This window comes from Cajanus cajan, chromosome 7 (assembly GCF_000230855.2).
Source record: "Cajanus cajan strain Asha chromosome 7, NIPB_CcT2T_4, whole genome shotgun sequence".
Classification (NCBI taxonomy): domain Eukaryota; kingdom Viridiplantae; phylum Streptophyta; class Magnoliopsida; order Fabales; family Fabaceae; genus Cajanus; species Cajanus cajan.
Genome location: NC_138523.1, coordinates 17,182,182 through 17,203,932, shown reverse-complemented (window position 1 = coordinate 17,203,932; position 21,751 = coordinate 17,182,182). Strand labels below are relative to the sequence as shown.

At 30.6% G+C, this 21,751-nt stretch overlaps 1 protein-coding gene across 1 annotated transcript; it reads left to right on the top strand.

The window, feature by feature from the left end:
* The first annotated feature begins 9,835 nt into the window (after nucleotides 1-9,835).
* On the top strand, nucleotides 9,836-11,924 carry LOC109815928 (uncharacterized). Its single transcript, XM_020380749.3, has 3 exons — nucleotides 9,836-10,372; nucleotides 11,214-11,318; nucleotides 11,417-11,924. Exons 1-3 carry the CDS (start codon nucleotides 10,058-10,060, stop codon nucleotides 11,726-11,728), a joined length of 732 nt encoding a protein of 243 aa, XP_020236338.1. The 5' UTR covers nucleotides 9,836-10,057; the 3' UTR covers nucleotides 11,729-11,924.
* Nucleotides 11,925-21,751: the final 9,827 nt, after the last annotated feature.

The following is a 21,751-nucleotide window of genomic DNA, read 5'->3' as shown; positions in this document are numbered from 1 at the left end:
ATATTTGCGTGAAGTCTTCTTTTCCTTGGTAACAGCAGTGTCTAAATTTAGCAGGGACCTAGGAACCTTTTTGTCCTTTTCTAGTCACATAGTTGTATAGTGTTGTCCTTTTTAGAAAAAGTAATGTCTTTTTTCTGACATATGCATGCTTTTGCTTTTGCGTGCTTCTCTTCTTCTTCGTTTCTTCATTTAGATCACGCATTTTTCGTTGAGAGCTTTTGTGTGGTTGTAGACAATGCCTTGGTTTGTCTCTTGAGACTTGATTCTTTAATTTCTTGCATGGCAATTTTTGTCTTCATTTGTTGGTCATGTGCATCTCAATCTTGACCCTTGTCTTGGCATCTAAGTTTAATGCTTTGACTTTTCTTTTGATCTGGTCAACAATGTGAATAGACAAACATTATTTTCATCTGGAGTGTCTTTTAGTCTGTGTTATCCTTCGTCTTATGTGTTGTTGACTTTCTTCTGTTCTTTGTCTCATGCTTGGTCCATTTATTCATGTTGCACTGGAGGTTGTTCTTGACACACATCCATATGATATTGGACTCATAGTCATCTGATGCACATATTGTACTTTGTCTCTTCAATTAGCTTGAATTGTCTGATTTTTATAATGTGTCTTGCCTTAACTGTTCTTTTAACAGAGTTGACCATCTGGTTTCATCTGATGTTCGACACAACTCTTCTTATTCTAGGTTTGGTCTTGTTTTGGCTTTTCTTCTGATACTCCAATGCCTCTTACTTGTAGTAGGCCTCATCTAGTGTTTGTTGAATGTTCTTTTGTCCGTGATCAGACATAATTTTGACGCTTGACCAGCCACCATCTAATTCTCTTGTTTAGTTTGCACAGGCTTCGTGGATTCTTGCATTTAATGCATTTGATCTTGCATTAAATGTTTTCTTGCTGAAACTGCGTTTCACGAAGTCTTTTGTACCATTTGTTTGCTTTTATGTCTGGCATTAATCATGACCTAATTATCTCTGTATTTTTCCTGGTATTGTAGCTATAGAGGCATTGTCCTTTGCTGAATGGTATGTGTGCTTGCTTTGACACATGCAACTTTGATTTGTGGATAAGAGCTAGTCCATTTTTCACTTCTCTCTTCTTCTATTTTGATGACTTCATGTGTTATTCTAAGAGTGTGGATGCTAGGTAGTTCTTCTCGTTGTGACTTCAGACGCAATCCATCCTTCTTGGTTTTTGTCTGTATATTTGAGTCCCCGTCTGGTCAGCTATGCAAGCTCTTGACTCTGTCTAGGATACTTTGACTTAATTTTTCCATTTTCCATGGTCTTTTATCATCTGAGACTTCATTATTTTCCTTCTTTTATTGGGCTTGATTTCGTTTGATCTCCTCATCTGACGTCTTGTTAGCTTTTGCCTTTTATCTTGGTTGCTCGTGCTCTGTTCTTTAGCTTGCCTATACTTATGTCTTTGTCTTAAACACTAACACACTTGTTAGAAATAACAACATACATTATATTTGTCTCATTCAAAACTTTACTGGGAATTGCTTAGTCTGACTTAACAGGTGAGACCTAGCTAAATCAATTCCTTGGAGGAAAAGAAGCCTAATATGTAAAATTTTGCCTAGGCCCACCAAAGACCCAATTACTAGCTTCACCTACATACTTTACTATTTGTCACCCGAATGGAGCAAAAGTCTCCAAGTAACATACCCTAGAATCCTAAGGATATGACCTATAAGAAAAGAAAAAAGTGTCTTACAAATATAAAGGCAAAATACACATATACAAGTAGTTACTATGTACAAGTACTATACGATGTATATACAATGGAGACTAAGAGGCTACTAAGAGGAATCATACTCAATGTTTATGTAAAGCACAGGACTAAGAAGCACCTCTTTTAAGGAAGCCTCTTCTAGTCTCCTAACCATGGACCTAGTTAAAGGCCCAATAGTCTTCTTGTGCAAGCTCTCTTCTGATGGTCCTCCATCACTTAGTTTTGAGCCTAGAGAGACTTTTCTGAACGAATACTTAGTGGTTGAGCCTAGAGAGGCTTGGTTGCAAGAATACTTGGTGACTAAGCCTAGAAATGCTTGTTGTTCAAAGAATACTTGGATAGTTGCTTGAAGTGGCAAGTCAAAGACTACTTAGGATTGAGCCAGAAGTGGATTGGATAAAAGAATATTTGTAACTTTTTTGAAGGTTAGTGGAATTCAATTTGGTTGGATGGAGAACTGAACATAGTTTGGATAGTTGAGACACATTAGTATAAAAATCTCTAGTGTTTCATCTATCTCTTCTCCAACACTTTATCTGATAAGTTATTTTCTTTTCACTGCACAAATGTGTGAGTATTTTTGATACACATTATTTAACCCCCCCCCCCTTCTAGTGTGTGTCTTTTCTCCACAGAGTACATGAAGGTAGGCGGAGCCATCCATCCCAACTAAACACTTTCACTAGGGAAAAGATCCAATTATGGCTCGTTAGGGTTATCAGGTTGTGCTAGATCCACCAATATTTTTCCTAGTGTTATTAGGGCTTTGAAACCAAGTTAACCACCAAGGTCCAAATTTGAAGATCCTTAATGTGACCTCTCTAGCACATGATTTCACATTAATAACTCAAAACCTCAAGTTCTATGCATATGATACATGTTAGATATAAATATGGCTCAAACAATTCAATTGAAAATTGTTCTCACATATCAATTCTTCACATGGAGGACTCTATTCATTTAGAATGGTTCCTCTTAAAATGCAAAAAAAAAAAAAAAAAAAAAGGGTTTTCAACTCACAGCTATATGTTCAATTATATAAATTAAGCTTAAATTTCTAGTTTAAATATAATTGTCCAGTGTTCTATTTCAAGAGAATTGTTATGTTATCTCTATGTGACTCTCATGCTTAGCACAAGCAAGCTCATGCTTAGCATCCAACTATTGTTAGCTTTGTGCTTAACATCGACACTTTTTTGCTTGGTGCTGAAAGTTGCATAAAAATCACCATCAAGTTACCAAACACTTTCACTATGGAGAAGATCCAATAGTGGCTCATTAGGGTTATAAGGTAGTATTGGGTCCACTAAAATTTGACATGGAGTTACTAGGGTTCCCAAACCAAGTTCACACCAAGGTCCAAATTTGAAGATCCTCAGTGTGATCTACTCTTAACATACGATTCCACATCAATACCTCAAAACCTCAAGATTTATGCATATGATACATATCACACATAAATATGACCCAAACAATTCAATCATCTCATTCTTCAATTGTTAATTATTCTCATATGTTAATTATTCACATGGTAGATTCCATTCTTCTAGAATGGCTACTTTTAGAGTGCACCTAAAGTACCCTAAGGCTTTTAACTCATGTCATAATGTTCAATTATATAAATTAAGCCTAAATTTCCAGTTTAGCACAAAAAAAAAACTCACGCCTAGCATCCAAGTACTATTGGCTTTGTGGTTAACTTGGACACTTTCGCACTTGATGCCCAAAGTTAAATACAAATCACCATCAAGTGCCCAAGCACTTTCACTAGGTAAAAGATCTAATGGTGGCTCATTAGGGTTATAGAATAGTGTATGGTCCACCAAAATTTGTTATAGAATGTTACTAGTTTCCAAACCAAGTTGACCCCAAGATAAATTATAAGATCCTTAATATGACCTCCCTAACATAGGATTCCACATCAGTACCTCAAAACCTGAAGTTTTATGCATATGATACATGTCAAATATAAATATGGCCCAAACAATTTAGTTTTCAATTGTTCTCATATATCAATTGTTCACATGGAAAATTCCATGCATCTAGAATGTTTCCTCTTAAAGTTCACCTTAAATACCTTGGGGTTTTCAACTCACACCTTTATATTAAATTATATCAATTAAACTTAAACCTCTCATTTAAATATAATTGTCTAGTGTTCTATTTCATGAGAGTTACACTATGTGACTCTCACAATTAGCACGAAAAAGCTGATGCTTAGCATCCAAGTACTATTGGCTTTGTAGTTAACATGGACACTTTTGTTCTTGGTGTCCAAAGTTAAATAAAAATCACAAAGTGTCCAAACACTTTCATTAGGGAGAAGTTCCAATGATGGCTCGCTAGGGTTATAAGGTTGAGTTAGGTCCACCAATATTTGTCATGGTGTGTTATTAAGGTTTCCAAACCAAGTTGACCCTCAAGGTACAAATTTAAAGGTCCTTAATATGACCTCCCTAACATAGGATTTCACATTGATACCTCAAAGCCTCAAGTTTTATGCATATGATACAAGTCAGATATAAATATGGCCCAAACAATTTAGTTGTCAGTTGTTCTCATATATCAATTGTTCACATGGCTAATTACATTCATCTAGAATGGTTTCTCTTAGAGTGCACCTTAAATACCTTGGGGTTTTCAACTCACATCTTTATGTTAAATTATATCAATTAAACTTAAACCTTTCATTTAAATATAATTGTCCATTGTTATATATTTAAGGAGAGTTACAACACTTGCTATATATGACTCTCACGATTAGCATAAAAAAGTTCATGCTTAGCATCCAAGTATTGTTGTCTTTGTGGTTTACATGGGCACTTTTACGCTTGGTGTCAAAAGTTAAATAAAAATCACAAAGTGTCCAAAGACTTTCATCAGGGAGAAGTTCCAATGGTGGCTCGTTAGGGTTATAAGGTTGTGTTGGGTTCACCAATATTTGTCATATGGTGTTATTAGGGTTCCTAAACCAAGTTGACGCCCAAGGTCCAAATTTGAAGATCCTTATTCTAACCTCTCTAACATAGGATTTCACATTTATACCTCAAAATCTCATGTGTTATGCATATGATACATGTCATATATAAATATGGCCCAAACAATTTATTTTTCAGTTGTTCTCATATATTAATTATTCACATGGTGGATTCCATTCATCTAGAATGGTTCCTCTTAGAATGCACCTTAAGTACCTTGGGGTTTTCAACTCATTTTTTTATGTCAAATTATATCAATTTAGCTTAAACCTTCCATTTAAATATAATTGTCCATCTTTTATATTTTAGGCACTACTACAAAATAGACATATAACAACATACATTAGATAACACTATTAAGATAGAAATGTTATTATTATGGTTTGGGCTATATTTAACAACATTTCAATAAATAAGTGGTGTTATAGAATAGGTCTTTGATAGTACTTTTAAAAATAAGTGTTGTCCACTTTTTTAAAATAATAATAGACAACACCTTCAATAAAAAATGGTGTTATAAAATGATTCTTTGATAGCACTTTTTAAAATAAGTGTTGACCACTTTTTAAAAATAATAATAGACAACACCTTCAATAAAAAAAAATGGTGTTATAGAATGAGTCTTTTGATAACACTTTTAAAAACAGGTGATGTCCACTTTTTTAAAATAATAATAGGTAGAACCTTCAATAAAAAGTGGTGTCATAAAACTGATATATGATAACACTTTTAATAACAAGTTATCCACCTTTTTAAAAAAGAATAATAAACATCAATAAAAAAAGTGGTGATATAATTAAAAAATGGTGATATAGTATGAGTCTTTTATATTATTTTTAACAATAAGTAGTGTCCAATTTTCAAAATGGTTTAATTACATTTTTATTCCCTTAAATATTGCGATTATTCGATTTTAATGACCAAAGTTTTAATTGAACAATTTTAGTTCTTCAAGTATTGTAGTTGTATGATTTGGGTTCCTTAAATTTTAATCAAAAATTTAAATCTATCAAATATTGCAATTATAAGATTTAAGTCTCCAACTCCCACTAAAATTCTAATATTTTAAATATTATTATTATTATTATTATTATATATATATAATGTTTTGAAATTATTCAATTGTGGACATATTTATATTACATATATTATAATTTTCATTCATGTCAAATAATATATAATTTTCATTACTAAATAAATAAAATTTATACATATTATTATCATTATAGACATACGTTATCCATAAATGAATATCAATTATTAATACATTTATATATAGATAAATTAAATATTTCATAAATATAATTAGTTATATATTAATATATTTTTACAAATACAAAAATATAATTAATAAGATAAATATATTAGAAAAAAGTTAATTAGAAATATTTATCCAGAGATTGTACAAGTATGAGATTTGTATAGTTGATGAGGACTTAAAAGAATTAATTTATACTACCTATATCAACAAGGTGCATCTACTTTTCGATAGTTTATCTCATAAGAACTTCACAATTAAGCGTACTTGATTTGGAATATTTTAAGGATAGGTGACCTTCTGGGAAGTTTCCCAAAAAGTGTGCGAGAGAAGACAAAGTATGCTGAAAAGTCTTGTGTTGATTTATAGGGTCAGTCGTGGATCCTAAAAGCAGATAGACATTTCAGAAAAGGTTACTTATGAAGGGTTCTGACCAACAGGGGATTCTATGACAACATTTGTTTATTACAAGTGCTATCTAAATGGGCCCTACGACAATATTTATTTAAAACAAGTGTTGTTTAAAAAAGGCTTATTATAACATTTTTGTAAAATAAGTGTTGTCTAAAAGGGTCGTACAATAACACTTGTTTATTACAAATGTTATCTATTTATGTCCTATAATAGTACTTTTAGTGTGCTGTTAAAGGTAGACTCCATTTAATAGCACGGGCATTGACAGTTCAAAAAAGTGTTGTTAAAGATTTTTTTTGTAGTAGCTCCTAGGAGAGTCCCAACGCTTGCTCTATATGACTCTGGCGATTAGCACGAAAAAGCTCATGCTTAACATCCAAGCATCCAAGTAGTGTTGGCTTTGTAGTTAACATAGACACCTTTGCGCTTCGTGTCCAAAGTTAAATAAAAATCACCAAGTGCCCAAACACTTTCTTTAGAGAGAAGTTCCAATGGTAGCTCGTTAAGGTTATAAGGTTGTGTCGAGTTCACAAATATTTGTCATAGAGTGTTATTAGGGTTCCTAAATCAAGTTGACCTCTAAGGTCCAAATTTGAAGATCCTTAATATGACCTCTGTAACATAGGATTCCACATTGATAACTCAAAACCTCAAGTTTTATGCATATGATATACATAAGATATAAATATGGCCCAAAAAATTTAGTTGTCAATAGTTCTCATATATTAATTGTTCACATGGCATATTTCATTTATCTAGAATGGTTCATCTTAAAGTGCACCTTAAATACCTTGGGGTTTTTAAAAATATATTAAGTTATATTGTTTTTACAAAGACTAATAAAATCAAACTTTTTAAATTTTATGAAAATTAAAATCAAAATTTTAAATTTACAAACATTGAAATTAAATTTTAAATTTTTAAAATAAAATCAATCTTTCAAAAAATTTAGGAATGAAAAAAACCTCATTTACTACATGTCAAGGGTATAGTGTTGATGTGATATTTTCCATAAGTGTTGATATAACACTTTATTGTCTACATAAATATTAAGTTAATAATGTTAGACATTTGCTTAAAATTAGCTCATTTTAATTTTTTTAGAGATTAAAATAATAAATAAATAAAAATAAGAAGGCTAGTATCGGATTTAACAATTTTTGAAGGACAAAAAATATAATTTATTTTAAAAAAAAAAGCATAAAAGAAAAATATCTAAATTAAATTTTAATTTATTTTTTATCTGTATATTTTTACAAATGTGTAATTTTAGTCTTTTAAATTTTTTTATTGCAAATCTAGTCTAATTAATTTTTAAAATTAAACATGTTGATCCACTTATTAACATGTAATTTTAAATTAAGCATAAAATATTGGCGTGTTTGTGAATAACATATTGTTTTCGATACAAATATGTTATATTTTTTATTTTAATTAGATTTTAAAATCTATTAAAACATTTTTCTTTAATTTTCAATACTATTTTTTCTTACATGTCAAACTAACATCAAGAAATATATATCATACACAAATATATTTTGTTTAATTTCAAATGACATTAATGGATGGACCAATGTTAGGTCAAAAAGTAATCTTAGATCCCTCAAGTTATAAGTTTTAATGATAACAAACTTAGACATTTTTCAAGAGAAAAATTTTTCAAATTATATTATAAGATGAATAGTAATAAGATGATCAATTATTATGACATTAAATCTCTTAGACAAAATACTTCATCAATAAGACAAAAACTTTATAATTATACTATTTTTCAATAATCAAATCGTCTTTGTCTATGATATTCTTTAATAGATCAAAAGGAATAAAAAGTTTCTTCAGTACTTACACTTTGTAAAGAAAAAGAAAAAAAGACATGCTCTACAATAGAAAAAGGACCAAACATATCCATCAAAGCACATGAAAGCTAAGAGAAAAGTTGTTTCTAAGTAACACAAACATAGTTCCTTTCTTTTGGTACCTAAAAGATGATAAGTAGCTTTTTTAATCAGATAAGAAGTGACAATTTGATAAAAATGCATTTAATGCCTGTAATTGTTGTACCAACAGACAGTTCTCTCCACAAGAACACAAAGATGAAGACAAATGAAATAAGAACATGAAAGACGCTCAAGAATTTGTAATGGTCATCTTAACAAAGCACTTATTTAAAGAAGCTTGAAGATTCAAATAGAGAGAGGCATACAGAAAGAAACTTACAAAAAGATAGAACACTAAGTGTAAATTATACTTTTTCTTTCTTTAAAAAGCTCTATACTTAATTTATTGTATCATGTCTTAATAATAAGATAAAATAATAGTTATTTCCCAACTTTAACTTTACGTTATTGTTTTGAGCATAACGAGATTGTAAAATAATACTTGGTTGTTAAAACTTGGAAAGACTTTGTTTAAAGAATACTTGGGTAGTAGTTTGAAGAGACAGGTCAAATAACACTTATGTTGAAAGAATACTTGTATATTTGTAAAGATAGTGGAACTTAATCGAGTTGACTAAGAACTATACGTAGTCTTAGTGGTTGAGATGAACCAATATAAAAAAAATACTATTTGTTCTTCTTACTTAACTCTTCGTCTGCATTCCTAAAGTCTTGATACTACTTCACTATTTTGAAAAGAAAAAAAAAACATTAAAATTTTGATTGATATTATTCAACCCCGTTCTAGTAACTTTCTTTACTCAACAACTAACATTTTTTAATTTTTAAAAATAATGAAATCAGATTAGCAATAAAAAAAAATAAGGACCAAAATTATATATTTGTGAAATTATAGGAATCAAAATTAAATTTAAACATAAAAAATTCACTCTTACATATTAAACACAAACTATGTGAAAATATTTTTAAAAATTTCTCTTTGATGAGAACTTTTATACTTTTTTTTATAGCATATAGATTTTTAAATATTTTTTATTTTTATTTTTATTTTTTATTTATCATAACGTAATTTTTTTATCATAAATCTAAAATATAATTTATGTATTTAAAAGTATCTATTAAAAATATTTAAAAATATTTATTTATACAAATGTTAAATATAAATTATATATTTAAATATAATACTTATTTTTATTATAAGTACATGTTAGTGTAACAATGGACTATTATTATTATTATTTCATAACAGTTTTTTTAAGATTAAATAAAAGACTTTTATAAATTTTATTAATTATTATTGGACAGTATTTTTATTTTAAGAGCTAAAATTGTCAAAAAAGAAATTATGTATACTAAAATAGAGAATCAAACACATACAAAATATATTATATATTATAAATTTTAGTTTTTTATTATGAGATAAATAGTCTTTTATAATAATAATAAAATAAAAAAAAGTTTATCATTTTAGTCTATGCAAGTCTTTAAAAAAAAAATGGGTATATTGTTAGCTGTGACACGGCGACACCGGCTTAGAAAGGGTTTCATTATTCAAAGCAACGGTAATAGCTTGTAGCCTTGCAGTACTTTCAGAAGTCGTTTCACACATTCGAAGTCGTTTTTAAGCAGTCATGTCGTTTAACTCTTAAACGACGTTAGGTCTTCAACCGGAAGTTAACGCGAGAAAACCGACTTCGCACTTTACCGCTCTCAGCGACTCCGTGACCGTGTGGTTTGGCGAAAATTTCTAGAACTTTCTTCCATGGAGTTTATCAGAAGACTGGCGGCGGCGATCGTGGTGGCGGCGCTTGCGGCGGCGTTGCTGGCGGATGCCGGCGACGACAACCGAGTATTCTCTCCGTGCTCGGACACGCATGTGCAGAGATCCGACGGATTCACGTTCGGAATCGCGTTCGCTTCGAAGGACAAGTTCTTCTACAATAACAACAATAGCCTTCAGTTGTCACCGTGCGATTCGAGACTCTCTCTCTCCAACTCCAACTCTCAGATCTCTGTGTTCAGACCCAAGGTCGATGAGATTTCGCTCCTCACCGTTAACTCCTCCTCGTTCACCGCGGTTCGTTCTATGTTCCTCTTTTTCGGTTCTCAATTTGAATTTGGAGAGTACAGTTTGTGTTGTTGGTGCTAGAAATAACCTTAGTCAAGTTTTTTCTTTTTGTTAATTTATAATTTATAATTTAGTTAATTTGTGTGTTTTTTGAATTTTGATCATTTTTTGCGTTTTTTTTTTTTTAGTATGATCATTGTTTTGGCATGACAATTCATTGGAAAGTATTCACGAAACCCTAATTTTCACTATACTCTGGACTTTGATGGCTTTAGTGGCAATGTAATTCCTGTGATGCTTTACTCTTTTAATGACAGAAACTTGTATGCGAATCGAAGTATTGTTTTTGGGTTAATTTTTTGTTTTATGTCGAAATTCAAGCTATGCTAGTTTGAGTAACTGGAAAATGGGGGATTTGGAGGGTTGGAGGATTTGGTAGGAAGGTTGCTTCACCTTTTCTTGGTAAATTGTAGAACATAGAAGTGTGCAACGGTTTAAAGTGGAGTGGAACTGATACACAATACAAATTTGGCCACTCTTGGTATGAAAGTGAGTTGAAATTGATTTTTGGGTGAAATGTGAATGTCAAAACCTTTATCTCGTTCCATTTTCAATTCTCTTGTTATTTTCTACTTTCCCATTTTCAACTTACTCAGACATGTATTGCCATAGTTTTAAAGCAAGCTTTGAATTTGTACGGCTTCCTAATCGAGCCTGACTGGTTCCCTAACCCTTGGCCTGTGAGGATTGATTTCATTATCAGTTTGGTTAACTTTTGTATTTTGTTTGTGTCACTTTTTGGATTGTTTTTTTGGTCATTTTGGGTCTCTTGATTGTTTTCCTTGCACAGGACACCTATGGCTATATGGTTGCATTTGCTGGCCGGAGATATGCAGCAAGGTCCCCTCCTGCATTTGTTGCAAACAGCACATATACTGTAACCAGTTTTACTCTGGTAAGGAGGTTTTTCTTTCAAGAATAGTGTTTCAATATTTGTGGTCATGAATCATGATCCTAATACATACTAAGAACCAACTGAATCTGGCTCTGCAGGTCCTTGAGTTTAAGAAGGGCAGGCTTCAAAATTTATATTGGAAAAGAGATGGGTGTTCTAAATGCTCCGGTAACTCGAAAGCTGTCTGTCTCAACAATCAGGATTGTGCGCTACAAACATCCAGCTGCAAGAGCCATGGAGGAACTGTGGATTGCAGCATAGGAATACAATTGGCATTCTCTGGTACTGATAAACACCTTGCAGTTCTCAACTCTTGGTATGAAGTGAAAAACCTTCGCCAGTATTCACTCTATGGCCTTTATTCAAATCTGAGAGATTCTCTCACTAGCCAGTATGATAAGTTTTTCTAATACCCTTTAGTTCTTTTGTTAATTTTTCTTGTAATATTCTGTTGTGATTTGCTCTTGTTATTACTTTATCCACATCCCAGCCCTTCTCTTTCAAATATATTTGTGAGAACCAAAAATGATGGCTTGTATATTTGTATGCCCGAAGTTATTTTTACTATGCTGGAATAGTACAATACATATGACTTTGTTAATTGAAGCGAACTGTGTTGGCCTTGGACATGCCAAATAGTGTAATTGACCCTTCAAATTGAAGAATGTAGTTTGGCCAACTTCGATCAAACAAGCATGAAAATGCCTTCTAGTTCCACTTCTACATGAATTATTGAGCAATGCATATTTAAAGGAGTGTCAAATAGCGTGTATGTATTCAAAATTGTTAGGTCAAGTTGTTAGACACTGTATCTTTTAACTAAGGTCTAAGGTTCGATCGTTAGTTTAAACATGGAGTTGTAATTGAAATTAGGTTTTAATATGTTTTTAGTCTCTCAAATTTAAGATAAATTTATTTTTGGTCTCTCAGATTTAAAATCGTTGTTTTTAGTTCCTATAATTTTCAAAAATATTATTTTAGTCTCTCAAATCACTAATAACATATCTAAAAGTAACTAATTAAGATGGTTATATAATATCAATTGGATTTAATGTGATATTTTCACTAAGAAGGATATTAATAGATAAATTTTATGCAATAATATTTGATAAATTTTTTAACAAAATTTGAATATAAAGACTAAAATAAGTTTCTTTGAAATTATACAGACTAAAAATATTAATTTAAATTTAAGGAATTAAAAATAAATTTATCTTAAATTTAAAGGAGTATTAAAATTATTATACTTTAGGCGTTGACTCGATGGAAGGAAGTTATACTTCTTTATAAATAAATAAAAAGTGTTTGTAACCTTTCTCTCGATAAGAAAGGAGTGTTGAAGAAGTAATAAAAACTATTTTTTAAAAAAATACTAATATGAGTTCTCAAAAAAGAGTTTAACACGTGTCAAATATCACAATTATTAAGCTAAAATATGAATAATGATGGGTGATGATAATTAGTGTGAGGGTGTGATGTGCGATAAACCGATACATGCTCATTAATTTGTTGAGATTTGTTATTGAGAAGTTGACATGTATTATTCTGAGGTAGGGACGACAACGGGACGGGTCGGGTACGGGTTTCATGATACCTATCTCTGCGAGTTAAATCCATCCCGTCTCCGTTCTCATATCCGTCAGGTATAGATTTTCATCCTCATTCATGTCTCTGTTAGGTATTGGGTATACTCGTACCTGTACTCGTCAATTTTTTTATTTTTTATTTTTTGTAAAAAAAATAATATTTTTAAATTATTTTTTTTATTATATTATAATTATAATTAGGTTATTTTTTTATCTTATATTATAATAAATAATCATACATAAAAAAATATTAAAATTTTTTAATATAATTAAATTGAAAGTGAGTATTAAATTAAAAATTAGAACGAGGACGGGTACGGGTACGGGACGGGTAAGTACATACTCGTACCCGTACCCGATTTAATATATCGGGTTTTATCCATACTTGTACCCATACCTGGTCAAATTAGATATTTCCCGTCAAAATCGGGACGGGTTCGGGTATTACCCGCGGGTACGGATATGTTTGTCATCCTTATTCTGAAGTGCAGCTTGGCTATTGGTATGGGTTAGATGGTGAATAGGTTAAAGGATCTTCTAATGAGTGTCTTATGGGCATTAATTAAGAAATATTTAACGTTTTCAATTATTTGAATGATTTTACTAACAAGTGCCCTGTGAGAAAATAACAAATTAATTTTATTGAAAATCACAGTGGCATGCTTTGTTAGCACTTTTCATATAATTCTTTTAGTTGTTGATTCTTTAATCAGTGACTTAATAGCATTCGTTAACAAATATTATTTTTTTAAATATTTTTATATTAAATACTATGCAAGTTTTTTGCTTTTGTTTCCTTATTTTGGACAACATTTGCATCATATTTTATTAACATGGCGAGGGAAAAGTTTAATCATAGTATTAGTAGGACAAGCTATTCGCGAGGACATGCAAAAGCTTGGGCTACTGATAATAGTTTAGTTGACAGTGTTAGGCCGAGTTATGTTGAAGCTTCTTTGAAGGACAAGCTAGTTAATTATAAGGCCTTTTAGGTTTAACATAATAACATGTTAGTCAATATGAATAATATGATTTACACAATAATAAAGACTATCTTATTTTGGTTTTCATTTATTTGTATATATTTTATCTTCTTTTTTTTTATTATTTTTTTAATAAAGAGGTATAACTTTTTCTTATTGAGTCAATTTTTATAAGAATAAAATAGTATTTTTAGTCGTGATTTTATGTCTAGATTGAAAATAGAATTTTTGTCCTTAATTAAGGGGTATAAATGATAAATTACTTATACTTTAAAATTTTATTTGAGTAAACTTGTATAAGTACTTGTAAGAGAAAAAAACAAAAAGGTAAAATTCATTTTAAAAAACAAAAAGGTAAAATTCATTTTCTTGTAAGTTAAAAGAAAATTGTGAATTTGGATAAAAGGGAATTCTATCACAGTAGAAGTGCAAAGATTTTAACTCATAAGAAAATTTGGATAAAAGAAAATTGTGAATTTAGATAAAAAGGAATTTTATCAAAGTAGAAATGCATAGATTTTAACCTATGGTGAAAGTATAACGTATTTTGTTTTTTCTATATAAATATTTATAAAAAATATTTAAATAAAGTCTAATTTATCAAAGGAAGAAAAACAATGTCATTGTTGTCTCAAATTTTGGACGCATGTCATATTTTGATTGATTTATTTCAATGTGTCACCTAATTTGACTAGTTTTGAAGAATTCAAATTATTTTGAAAGCAATCTTTAATAAAGTTATTCACTTTAATAAATTTTTGTATATATTAAATTTTATTAATCTAATCGGGAAATATTTTGATTTTTATATTAACTCAAAAACTAAATTATAGGCAAACATACATACACACTTGAGAACTAGAAATAATCATATATATATATATATATATATATATATATATATATATATATATATATATATATATATATATATATATAATGGTCATCATGATATCTTTTACTGGCTTTCAATTTTAACTATGCTTTTTTCCTTTTTTGTCAACATGGCTATCCAAGAGGTGATTTTTTATGGTGATGTCTCTTATATTTTTACAAGTGGTGCATGGTATATCATGAATTTTGATCATAAGATGCATCTAAACTAATAGCTTATTATACATCTTATCATACAGGATCAAAATTTTTAAATTTTTTATTGAAATTACTTTTTTTAAAAAAAATTACCCAAAAAAGCACGTGTTACGATGTACTGATGCAACTGCTATTCACGTTCGAAACGGGCTGTTCTAAAATCAGAACAGGTCGTTCTAGATGAAATATTAACACATGAATAATGGATTGGAACGAAAAAAAACACATAACGAATGGATCAGAACGGCCCGTTCCGAAATCAGAACGGCCCGTTCCAGATTCAAAAATAACACATGACTAGTTAAACTAGAACGGACCGTTCTAAATTCGGAACGGGCCGTTCTAACTACATATTTGTCATTAGAACTTTTTTTAAACAAAATAATATTTTTTTTTTCATTCTACTAAATTACATTTAAAATTTAAGTATAGTTTTTCAATTGATAATGTCTTTCTATTAGAATTAGAGGTTTACATCAATTATATGCGTAAATTTCTAATTTTAATTAGAAAATAACACCAAACAAAATTTTCTATTATAAATATAATTTTCTCTCATTTAAATCATTTCAAAAATTTGTTAGTTTTAGTTTTATATCTCGACATTTTCCTCTTAAAAAAATAATGTTCCCAAATATTTTTAAATTTGATTTATATTAGTTTAATTGCTTTTAAGGTGCATAGACTTTCGTTGTTTTGTTGCCAATGCCACAAACAATAGGCGTTGATTAAATGTCACCTAGTGTGAGGAGAGATACTCATTTTCTGTTTGGATTTGCATTGGGTGCTAATGTATGTGACGTTAAACATAAGTTAGACAAAGGCCCTCTGTCTAATTGGGTTTTAAGCTTATTGGGCCTAGTTTTGGGCTTCATGGGCCTTTGGGCTTTTGATTGCTTCTAAGCTTAGTGACCCCAATGGGTTTGGTGGGCCTAAAGTTGTCTTTACTTGGGCTTTACATAGATGACCACCTTTCTCATATATTTGGTAGTATAGGAGTTTATATTGTTTGGCCTTATATTATGGGCCTTAGTATAATATTTTTTGGGTTTTAAGCTTATTGGGCCTAGTTTTGGACTTCATGGGCCTTTGAGCTTTTGACTGCTTCTGAGCTTAGTGAGCCCAATGGGTTTGGTGGGCCTTGGGTTCTCTTTACTTGGGCTTTACATGGATGACTACCTTTCTCATATATTTGGTAGTATAGGAGTTTATAATTTTTGGTCTTGTATTATGGGCCTTAGTATGAGAGACTTTTTGGGTTTTAAGCTTATTGGGCCTAGTTTTGGGCTTCATGGGCCTTTGGGCTTTTGATTGCTTCTAAGCTTAGTGAGCCCAATGGGTTTGGTGGGCCTAAGGTTGTCTTTACTTGGACTTTACATAGATGACCACCTTTCTGATATGTTTGGTAGTATAGGAGTTTATATTGTTTGGTCTTAAATTATGGGCCTTAGTATAATATTTTTTGGATTTTAAGCTTATTAGGCCTAGTTTTGGACTTCATGGGCCTTTGGGCTTTTGATTGCTTCTGAGCTTAGTGAGCCCAATGGGTTTGGTGGGCCTAGGGTTCTCTTTACTTGGGCTTTACATGGATGACCATCTTTCTCATATTTTTGGTTGTATAGGAGTTTATATTGTTTGATCTTGTATTATGGGCCTCAGTATAAGACTTTTTGGGTTTTAAGCTTATTGGGCCTAGTTTTGGACTTCATGGGCCTTTGGGCTTTTGACTGCTTCTGGGCTCAGTGAGCCCAATGGGTTTGGTGGGCCTAAGGTTCTCTTTACTTGGGCTTTACATGGATGACCATCTTTCTCATATTTTTGGTTGTATAGGAGTTTATATTGTTTGGTCTTGTATTATAGGCCCTAGTATAAGACTTTTTGGGTTTTAAGCTTATTAGGCCTAGTTTTGGGCTTCATTCATAGGATGCTTGATGTCATTGAGGAAGAGACTTCATATCTCACTCACGCTTAGCACCAAACTACCTGCACCTAATGTCATTGAGGCAAAAAGTCTCCTATTCTCTCGTGTCTGGTATGACAAAACTCACGCCCGACCCTAATTAGACAGAGGGCCTTTGTCTAACTTATGTTTCACGCCACATACATTAGCACCCAATGCAAATCCAAACAGAAAATGAGTATCTCTCCTCACACTAGGTGACATTTAATCAACGCCTATTGTTTGTGGCATTGGCAACAAAACGACGAAAGTCTATGCACCTTAAAAGCAATTAAACTAATATAAATCAAATTTAAAAATATTTGGGAACATTATTTTTTTAAGAGGAAAATGTCGAGATATAAAACTAAAACTAACAAATTTTTGCAATGATTTAAATGAGAGAAAATTATATTTATAATAGAAAATTTTGTTTGGTGTTATTTTCTAATTAGAATTAGAAATTTACGCATATAATTAATGTAAACCTCTAATTCTAATAGAAAGACATTATCAATTGAAAAACTATACTTAAATTTTAAATGTAATTTAGTAGAATGAAAAAAAAATATTATTTTGCTTAAAAAAAGTTATAATGACAAATATGTAGTTAGAATGGCCCGTTCCGAATTCAGAACGGTCCGTTCTAGTTTAACTAGTCATTTGTTATTTTTGAATCTGGAACGGGTCGTTCTGATTTCGGAACGGGCCATTCTGATCCATTCGTTATGTGTTTTATTTCATCTGGAACGACCCGTTCTGAGCCATTATTCATGTGTTAATGTTTCATCTGGAACGACCCGTTCTGATTTCAGAACGGCCCGTTTCGAACGTGAATAGCAGTTGCGTCAGTGCATTGTAACACGTGCTTTTTTGGGTAATTTTAAAAAAAATAATAATTTCAGTAAAAAATTCAAAAATTTTGATCCTGTGTGATAGGATGTATAATAAGCTATTAGTTTAGATGCATCTTATGGTCAAAATTCATGGTACACCCATACACCACTTGTGCTAGTGGTCCATCAGAGAATTTACCGATTTTTTATAGTCTTTACTTTTAGACACTAAAAAAATTATATATTTTTTTGTCATTTTCAAAATATTGATGTCACATTTAGTAATGTTTTTTCATTTTTATTAAGTCAAAAGACAATATTGGATTTCTCGAGTTTATAGTTTTAATGTTAACAAACAAAACATTTTTATAAGAGAAATTGATCTTTAAAAATTGTCATTAGATGAAGTGCAAGACATAGATTGTTTGTAAGACAATGTAAATTATACGAAACATACATATACATTAAAATGTTTATTAATTATTGAGACTAATAACAAAAGTATCTTGAATGTTTCATTCCTTAACAGATCAAACTAGAAGATTATCTTGAAACTCACAAATATGTTAAAGATAATGACATACTTTTCATCAAGACCCCAGACAAAGATCCTTGAAATTATAGAGAAAAGTAGATAAAGTCACTACTATAACTACTCTTACAAGTTTTTTTGGTATGGAAAGTTCATAAGTAATATCCTTAATTAGATAAAAGGTACCGTTTGGTTAAATTCATTTAATGCTTGCATTAAATGAGTTAAACGGTTATCTACCTTCACACAAAAATGGCAATTATGACAAACAAAGAAAACTTGTGAGCTAGAGTCAAAGTGTTGCAATAGTCATCTTCTCTGAGCTACTATATAAGAAGATTCAAAGTTCAAGAAAAAAGAGAGAATTCACATATAAATACACTTATGCAAAAGCATATACTCTCTGTAAAATACACTTGTGTATAAACTTCATTTCTTTTTGTAAAAGCTTTCTGCTTTATACTGGTTGTATAATGTCTAAGTGAGACGAACACATTTGTGTAACCTTCATGACCATTGTTATAAGGTTGAGCTTGGATACTTGTTTTGAGTCTAGAGAGACTTAACTATAAAAGAATACTTGGTTGTTAAGCTTGGAGAGGCTTGTTGAAAAAAATACTTAGGTAGTTGCTTGAAGAGGCAAGTTAAAGAATATTTAAGATTGACCTAGAAGTGACTTGTTGAAAGAATACTTGTATCTTTGTTTAAAGATAGTAGAACTCAATTTGGTTGAATAAAGAACTGGACATAGTTTCGGTAGTTGAGACAAACCAATGTAAAAATATTTAGTGTTCCATTTAATCTCTCTTTAAGCTTCACCTGACTAGCATTACTACTTCACTACGAAAAATGTGCGAGTTTTTGATACACTATTCAACCCTCCTTCCAGTGTCTATCTTTTCTCCACAATTTTTTTATTATTTTGAAATATAACTTTTCATTTATCTATATTTTGATATTTAAGTGACAACTACCCATATATGCATTATCATTTGATTTACTAAATGTCTCGCAATAGAGTAATTTGTTCCTATCTCACTAAGGCTTAGTTTGATATAGATAAGATTATAATGATTTTCTAAGCTTATGTAACATTATAAAAATTAATTCTAAATTGGTTTTCCAACAACAAATTTAAAAAATTATTTAGTTAAAAAGTTATTCAGGTAATTACAAGTATATCACCACATGAAATTTAAAATCAGTTATCCGATAATCAATTTTAAATTTCTATGTTAAATTCCTTTTTTGCACTAGTATAAGTACTTGAGTTACTTGTGACTGTTGTTGCTACTTCCCTATTACAAAGTGTTTCTCAAAGATTTATTGCAAACTTTGTAAGTCTTTTAGCTAAAATTTTAGTGATGTAATTTATTTTTCAATATCTTTATATCAGGTCAATATATTATTAAATTTCACTATCTTAAATTAGTTCTCATAGGGTAGTTTATCATTCTTTATAAATAAAGTAACTATCATTCTTTAATGTACCACTTTGTTAAAATAAAGTGATTGGTATCATGCCTAGGAGTCAAGTCCAAAAGAAATCAAGAGAAATGGGCTAAACTTGAAGAATGAAGGCTTAAGCCCTTATTGAACTTTGGATCACTTTTAGTATACTTTCTCTTTTTTCTAAATATTTTTTTGTAAATATTCTCTTAATTTTGACCTTCTATTTTTGGATCAATAGGAGTTTATTTCCTTGTAATTTTTTTGGAGTGTAATTAGTATTTTAGGGGGTTCAATTAGTTATGGGATATATGTTTATTGGACTTATTTGTCCCATGAGAGAGTAAGGAGCATTGGAGCTCAAAAGTGGACACCCAATTTGTGTACCACTGGCTCTCATGGTTCATTCAAATGTCAACAAGTCATATGTGTCACACCTAGTCGCACTTTTAGCAACTTGTCATGTAACATGCTCCCATTGGCTCCTCTAAATTTAGGATGTTAACATCTAGTCACACCATTTACATCTTGTCATATGGTGTGCTTCACTACTCTTCTAGTTCTAAGATAGTGATATTTTTAGGAGGGAAATTCAAATTTGAAAATGTAAATAGAATAGTTGTCTTGAGTAAAAGTTAACCTAACATTGGTTAAATGTAACCATGATTAGCTTAACTAACACCACAAACTATCAAATTCTATATCTACACTCATCCTCCTATGTACACACCACTTTTGAGATTAATGAGAATTGAAATGTTCAAAATTTTCTTTTCAAAAGCTTAGTTCTCTCCTTGGAGAACCTTCTCCTTAAAATTTTTTATCAAGGAATTCCTCCTTATGACAAGTCCCTCATCTCTTACTTATCTTCCCTTAGAAGTGACACATCACTTTCCTTCTCCTTCTACCATTTTTTTATGAAGTTAGGAATCCATGAATGAAGATTGAAGCATCAATAGAGCTTGTTAAGAATAAATCTTAATCATTTTCTCACTAGTTTCATCATTTTTGGTATCATGAGCCCAAGTTTCATTCATGGAGGTTATTTCTTTTAATTTTCTTGTTATGTACCATCTTCACATGTCTTGAGTCATGTATGTTGAATAAATCTAATTTGTGTAAAGATTTATAATTGTCTTGAAAAATTTTGTTCAAAATTTTTTAGATTTAATATTCTATGAACCAAATCTTGTTGTATGACATTAGGATTCATATATGGTTTTCCTTTATAATTTGATGTGTTGAAGTGTTTGAAATATGAAACAAAAAAGAATTTGTGTAGTTGTAGGATTTTCTTATGAAATCTATGCAATGCATGTCTTAAAAGTCTTTTGTAGTTATTTCTTGTCAACACTTCTAGTTAATCCTTTTTGTTTTTATATCTTGCAAAATATATTGTGTAGTGGTTGGACCAAAACTGTATATGTACTTGTTGGGTTATAATCTTTGATTTCATACATGTTATTATTTCATTAACATGTTCTTATAAAGACAGGTTTTCTAATGTCATGTAATTTTCACTATTTCTTGTTTCCTTTAGATTTTTGTGATTCAATTTGAATTCAAAATTAGGTGAACTTACAAAACTCTTGTGGATGTAGTAATATAGTGTTTGAACTTGCTATTTGAAGTTCTAAAAGTTACTAAAGAAAAGACACAAGTGAAAACAAGAGTTGTCTCAAAATTCTTCACCAAATGTTGTTTCATTTTGAATTTCTACTTATAAATTTATTTATTTTTTAGTTCTATTCTTAGGAAAATCTGTGACAAATTCCAGCAACATAAACAAAAGAAAAGCAGTCACAAATTTGCTCCACAAGAAAATAAAAGCAAAAGTGTAAATAAAGACACTTTGCCATAAGGTAGCATCCTAGAATGTTAAAAGGCCTAGTAGGACTTTCTCCTTATTGAGGCTAGCTTTTTGAAGAGCTTGAAACCAAAGAGAGGAGTGAAACACTAGAAGTTCTCTTACATTAATGAGTTTGTTCATTGTGTAGGAGAAGACTCGGAGACTTG

Bases quoted from the DNA above. Each gene is read 5' to 3' on its own strand.
- LOC109815928 (XM_020380749.3), top strand. From the start codon at position 10,058: ATGGAGTTTATCAGAAGACTGGCGGCGGCGATCGTGGTGGCGGCGCTT. The intron at 10,373-11,213 runs GTTCGTTCTATG...TTCCTTGCACAG, and splicing joins ACTCCTCCTCGTTCACCGCG to GACACCTATGGCTATATGGT. The intron at 11,319-11,416 runs GTAAGGAGGTTT...CTGGCTCTGCAG, and splicing joins CTGTAACCAGTTTTACTCTG to GTCCTTGAGTTTAAGAAGGG.